Source organism: Pholcus phalangioides, unplaced genomic scaffold (assembly GCF_987345545.1).
Source record: "Pholcus phalangioides strain wild (caught in Gottingen) unplaced genomic scaffold, Ppha-v1.0 ptg000012l_1, whole genome shotgun sequence".
NCBI lineage: Eukaryota > Metazoa > Arthropoda > Arachnida > Araneae > Pholcidae > Pholcus > Pholcus phalangioides.
The window spans coordinates 11,195,182-11,201,767 of record NW_028301605.1 but is presented as its reverse complement, the minus strand read 5'-3'; the positions used below and the strand labels follow the sequence as shown (position 1 = coordinate 11,201,767).

The 6,586-nt window shown below is 36.0% G+C and overlaps 1 protein-coding gene across 1 annotated transcript in view; it reads right to left on the bottom strand.

Moving 5' to 3' along the window:
- Positions 1 to 1,991: 1,991 nt before the first annotated feature.
- Positions 1,992 to 6,586, bottom strand: part of LOC149079568 (motile sperm domain-containing protein 2-like) — a 44,218-nt gene continuing 39,623 nt past the window's right edge. Inside the window, exons 13-15 of the mRNA XM_089240178.1 lie at positions 6,187 to 6,313; positions 5,942 to 6,044; positions 1,992 to 4,464 (exon numbers count right to left, since the gene is read on the bottom strand). Of these exons, the coding sequence (XP_089096304.1) occupies positions 4,345 to 4,464; positions 5,942 to 6,044; positions 6,187 to 6,313 (350 nt within the window). The 3' untranslated portion in view covers positions 1,992 to 4,344. The remainder of the gene's footprint in view (positions 4,465 to 5,941; positions 6,045 to 6,186; positions 6,314 to 6,586) is intronic.

Sequence of the window (6,586 nt, the reverse complement as noted above, 5' to 3'; positions counted from 1 at the left end):
GCGCCACACAGATCCCCCCTTCTTAGTTGCGATCCTGTTCACGCCTGACTAATCAGAGTCCTTTCTCGAGAATGTTATGGTAACTTTGTTGGACATTGGGTTACCGTTTCTATATCTAAACTCTTGGCGAAAAGCATTTGTCGCACCAAAGCTGGTTAAAGAACTCTTTGCCCAGCTCAACACTTATACTACTTCACCAAACACCAACTCTAGCCATATCGCAATTTACTGCCATTAGTGAGATAGATTGGAAGTGAAGGCGCTGTCTATCGGTGGTCGCCTCGAATTCGTTAGGGAAAATATCTTATCTATATCCTCCCTGTGGTTCGAACCCGGGACCCTGACAACAACCACCACCATGTCACTCGGGCACAACACTTACACTAGCAAACAAAATTGATGATACTATTGGTTTCTTTATTGTATTCATTAGATCGCAAACCGTGCCAATCAACAATCGCGTCAAACAGTAGCCTACAAAGACTCCTCCTTCATAATTCCTTCACTTACAAGCAATTGGCAAGAAATTTGGATGCGCTTTATTTGACGAATCGGCGATAAATATGACAACCTTGTCCTAACCTAACCGCATGTTAGAAAAACGGGAAAAAGAAAGAAAAAAAATGAGAATAAAACAGTATAATAGATACATGAAATACAAAAAATCAGAGGCGCCGACATGAAACATTGTGGGGGGGGGGGGAGCCGAAGGTTGCTGGGCTTACCGTATATACGGGATTCAAGCGTGTACGCAGAGGGAAGATGCATTGCGTTGTTTATCCAGAAATTATTTGTGGGGGGGGGGGGGGCTCAAAGGGGGCATGGATCCTTATAAGGTAGGCACAAAGATTTTTTTTTCACTCTCTACCTACCTGTTCTTTTTCTTATAAGCTATATATAGGGGGAAAAATCACTATATCAGGGTATATAAAAAACCAAGAAAAAATAAATATAGGGTTGCAACAAAGCTTCGCGATGATGAGTACAGAGGAAAGGAAACACAGAACTTGTTTGAAAATTTATTCCACGTTTACGTAAGCATGCTTGAAATCTGCTTACATAAACTTTTGTCCCTTGCGTACAAACTGACAAGACAAAAATGAAAACAATACCATAATTTGGCAACTGCTGAAGATTAGATGCAAATGATAAGTGTGATAAAAATCCAGTTTTATCCTCAGCATAATGGCTGAGCATTTTGGTGAGTAATTAATTCCCCTAAATTTATCACTTTCACTGCGATTATGCATAGTATCCAAGAGAGTTGTTGGTAAATTTAATAAGTACTAAAAAATTATCGCTTTTACATGTGATTTTGATCCAAGTGTTGCATCGTTGGTAAACATGATAAATCGCCTTTTGATCTATTATACATGAAATTCATACATTTATAGCATCGTTATATCGGGGTCAGACTATATTCCTCACACACACACTAGACTCAGTTGGAATTTTTTTTTCACATATTTATCAAATTCACCAATAAGGTATTATGCATAATCACAGATAAAGGCGATAAATTGCAAGTATTTATCAATGACACTGGTTATTATGCATAATTGCCGGTAAAAGTGATAACCATTTTAGTATTTATCAAATTTAGCAACGATGCCTTAGTACATTATGCATAATCTCTGACAAAGGTGAAAATCTTTTTTAGTATTTATAACATTTACCGACGCTTGGATATTATGCATAATAACTGGCAAAAGTGATAAATTTATAAAAATTTACCAAGATGATTGTTAAGCATGCATAATAACCAGTTATTATGCATGCTTAACAATCGATTTATCACATTTACTGTAACATGTTATCTTTCAAATCTGAAGTCCAGTGCTGTCTTTGACAAGTGGTCAGCCCTTATGCACATTGCCCAGACTTTAGTCATTGGGCGCTTCTTAAAGTGATCAACCAGTTGCTGACGTACAGACTTCGGAAATGAACTGTAATGTGTATAAACCACACACTAAAGCAAAAAAATACTACAGTCAACTGCAAAAATAATCTTTATTGATGTGTAAAAAAACTTTCTCCTCCCCCCCAGTAAACACTAAGAATTTAAGAAGTGTTTCAGTTCACACTTAAGATTTCGAGGAGGAGATCATTTGCATATGAAATTATAAAAATTACAAAGAAGGAAAAAAGGTATACCTTTCATCGCAATATTATACATACATGTATATACAAATGAAAAGATTGTGTTATTCCTTTCTTGAAAAGCGAATAACAAATGTATAAATTCCACTGTACAGGATAGAGAAAAATATATGAAAATAATTACATGCCGATAATATACTACACGTATAAAACAGATAGAGAAAAACAAAACGCGCCATGGGGGAAACTAACAGAAAACTCAATTAAGTCTCTTATCGCTATAGTATACAAGTGTATCAAAGACGGAAGAATACTGTTATACTTATCACTGATCATTTAAGATGCATTTCCTGAAATAGGTACACACTTTTTTTTAAACAGTTGTAACAATATACATTCTGAACAGAAGATATTAAGCATAGCCTTATCTTAAAATATTTGACAAAATTATGAAAATTCTCCACACAGATATTTTGCCAGAATGGAAAGCATTTAAAGGAATGCAGACTTAAATGGCAGGTATGATCAGTGGAAGCCTATGGGACACAGAGCTGTGATCCAGATGAAATTGTTCCAAATATTTCATCATCTCATCTACATTGGACGTGTTTCTTAGCTGTCCAAGGAAGACTGAAAGACTTCCATCATCTCTAGACAGCAGAGGAGATCATCACTTCATTAGACCTCTTCAGTAAAAACCAAGTGATCCCCTCAGCTGAACCGGGATGACTGTGGACATCTGCTGTTCTCAGACAGAAATGCTGTCCAGAAACGAAAGAGAACTTACATCTTCTCTGGACAGCAGAGGAAAAATCACTGCATTAGACATATTTTGTCATGACAAAGTTATTTCCTGAGCTGCCAGTGCACGACCGAGGGCATCAGGCCATTCCCAGATAGCTGAAAAGATCACATCATTAGACACCTTCAATCATGACAAGGTAATCTTGCTGTTCAAGGGAAACAGACTTGTCATTCCTGTACAATCAAGGAGACCACTTCATCACCAATATATATTCACAGCAAAGTGATCTCATCTGCCCAGGAATGACTGCCATCATCTTCAGACATCTGAGATTACTGTTGTGACTGAAGATGTCCAAGCAAGTCAGCACTTCAGCTGCACAGGAATGACTGAGCGCTTAAATCATTTCCATACAGGCAAGGAGATCACCTGCTCAGCCATCTTCAAGCATAACAAAGTGATCTCTTCAGCTGCCCAGGAAAGACCAAGGATTTCAGTTGTCTCCAGACTGCTGAAGGGATCACTTCATTAAAAGTGATCTTCTCAGTTGCCTGAGAGAACTGTTGACTTACATCATCTCTGGAAAGCTGAAGAGAGAATTCAGGAATTCTTCATTAGGAATATTCAGTAAAAACAAAATGATCTCCTTAGCGGCCTAGCAAGGACTGGAGATTTAACAATCTCGCTATTCTAGGAAAACTGAGGACTTTAGTAATTTCTATATGGGAAGGATTCATACTGCACACTTTGTTTAATTAATCGTCAAACGTGATATAAACTGATCTCCTTAGCTGTCTAGAACTGACAACTTAAATTTTATGTCATCTTTGGACAAACACAAGAGATCACTTCATCACCACTGGAGATGCCTACCATAAATGTAGACAAAATCATTGGACCTGGAATCTTTTGCGAAAATCATTTACTTTAGGTGAAATTTTCAGAAACTAATCTGCTATAGTGTTAAGTAAATGAATGCATACAAAACAGCATATTATAATAATAATACTTGTAACAAAACCATAATATCGAATAAACATTTAAAAATTTAGAACGAAAAGCATCATAGTATTGCAAACATCATACAAAAATTCTGAGCATTAACTCAAACTGCTTGCACGAACGGGCAAAATAACACAAAAAAAATCAACTTGGTTAACACTTTAAAAGCAAAAAAGTACACAATTCTTGCTTATAATGTCATATTGCTCCCAAAAAAAAGAAATAAAAAATCAGGGACTTCTATAAACAATAAAGATCATGACGTTTCTGAGTATTGCTATAATTAACGTACGTGTCAATTCCACACTGAAATAATGTGAAAAGCATTCAGCGATTTAGCAGTTTTATAACTCCATTTCAGAGAAGAACATGTAATCAGAAAAGAATATGTTGATGTAAAATTCACTCTCGAGATGTACACTGTGTCATTAATAGGCTCTAGTTGTTTTGGAATGAGCGCAGAAGAATGTGGCTTAGACCAGCTAAGCCATACAGATTTAATGTGTGTAAAATATCGTGCAAAAAATGTGGAACCCAATTACGAGGAATGCAATAAGAACCATCGAGATTTTCTCTAGCTTAGCCGATGATCTCTGCATGGCTTCTAGAGATTCAACCTGAAAATAAAACAAAACAATGAATTTGTTACAACCGGTATTTGAAAGCAATTTATATAGGAATTCTGTCACATTGTCTGATGTAGTGATTCAGCAAATGCATGCTGAAACTTTTCAGAGCAGTGCTTGCACCAATGGCACATGCTACGCTGATGTACTTACCTCAATTAATGACAGCTGTTTAGTAACAATACGCAAATGATACCAGCAACCAATTGTTGTAACACATTGTTCACAGTTTTTAGGCATACTGTTAGCAGACTCAGATTTCGGGAAATGTGTTAGGAGGTGCCATGTTGTAGGATTGCCCCTTATATTACTTGACAGACAAATTTCCCCCCAAATTATTTGGCTTCTGGTAGGGGCAATTGAACTCTCCCCAACTGAAAAAAATTGTTCAAATTTTTAGTCGATAGAGGGTGTGAGAAAACTGTCAGACAGGACAGATTGGAACTGAACCTTTGTTTATACAAATACAATGCCCCAACAGGCAAAATGCCCAACGAGGAGGCTGAGAAAAAGATGCCCATAATAAATATGGATGTTATATATTTTAAAAAATACAGCAACCCAATTAAAAATGCAATTACAAACAATATATATACATGATGAAATATTATACAATGCTCATAAAGTATACTTATGGTTGTCTGGTACAGATAATAGCTTGATTTACTCCAACATGTTATAATATTTCTTTTTAAACGTGACAATTGTGTTACAATTTACTACCTCTGAAGGTAAGCTATTCCATTTATTAACAACCCTATTAGAGAAAAATTCCCTGCGACACCATAACCTTGCATTGTCCCTTACCAATCGATACTGGTGTCTCCTTGTAAAAGTAGTCAATTGCCAGTGTACTAATAATTCATGGTCCATCCCGCTGAAAATTTTGAACACTTCGATCATGTCTCCCCGACACCCGCGTTCATCAAATGTAAACATATTAAAAAATGAAGTCTCTCTTCATAACTCAAGCCACGTGTGCCAATGAGAACACATGTAGATCTTCTCTGTACCCCTTCAACCAAATCTATGGCCCCCATAGGTATGATAAATCGCCTTTGTGACCATACTTTAAAGTAAAGTGGGTATCCATACTTAATCCAAAACATTTGTAAAGCTTCAGCCAGTCATTCATGGCAAAGGTAAAACAACTTCACAGATAGCACTTAATTCACCAATGTCAACATCCCAATGAAACCTTATATATAAAAGCATCAATAACAGCAAAATTCAGAAATGAGTCGTTAATCGTACACCCTGAATTTTATAGGACACTGATTTGCATACTTCCAGTGATTTGTATTTGACAAAATTTGAACTATTTTTTTCTGCACCAAAAAAAAACACCCTATTTTATCGTTAGAATAACTTTTTTCCAAACCACATTCAAATATACCAATTCCTTCAATTTTTTTTAATTTTGAAACTATTTATGGATTTCTGCAATCTGTATATATATATAAATTACCTTTTGTTCCAATTTTGACAGTGAGGCACTAATATTCTGAAGCGTAGTGTCCAATTTTGAATAACGTTTCTCTGATTCTGGTACACCGACTACACATCTCAACCTAAAATAATTAGTTATGTATATGAGAATTAAAATAATCATAGACAGAAGTCTAAATAGTAATACAGAATTGCTAAAAAATATAAAAATTTCTATTAAAAAAATTTCGGTTTCCATTTAATTACATAAAATTTTTTCATTACTTGTGATCAGCCATCAAGTCTGGGGAAGCCGTTCTCCACAGATGACTCAAGCTGGGCATGGATGTGCTGTCATCTGTAAGTTCCATGCCCATTATTAAAAATTTATCTGATGGAAGAGGCTGGTGGCCTGTCAACATTGAAAAAAAAAAAAGTTCCGTCAGAAAAAAGTATTGATTGCCAAGTTTTTCCCTTCTTTGGAGAAATAAAACTATAATTATTATATAAAAATAAGTTCCAACAAATATCCACATCCATTCTACAGTAGCATCGCCAGGGGCCTGTCTGTCCCCTAGAACTTGGGTACCATTTTTAACCAGTTCCGATCTAAAAAACAGACACAAATTAAGGCGATACAGACCAGACAAGGCATGGGCTGTCCCTTCCAGGATATTAGTCATTC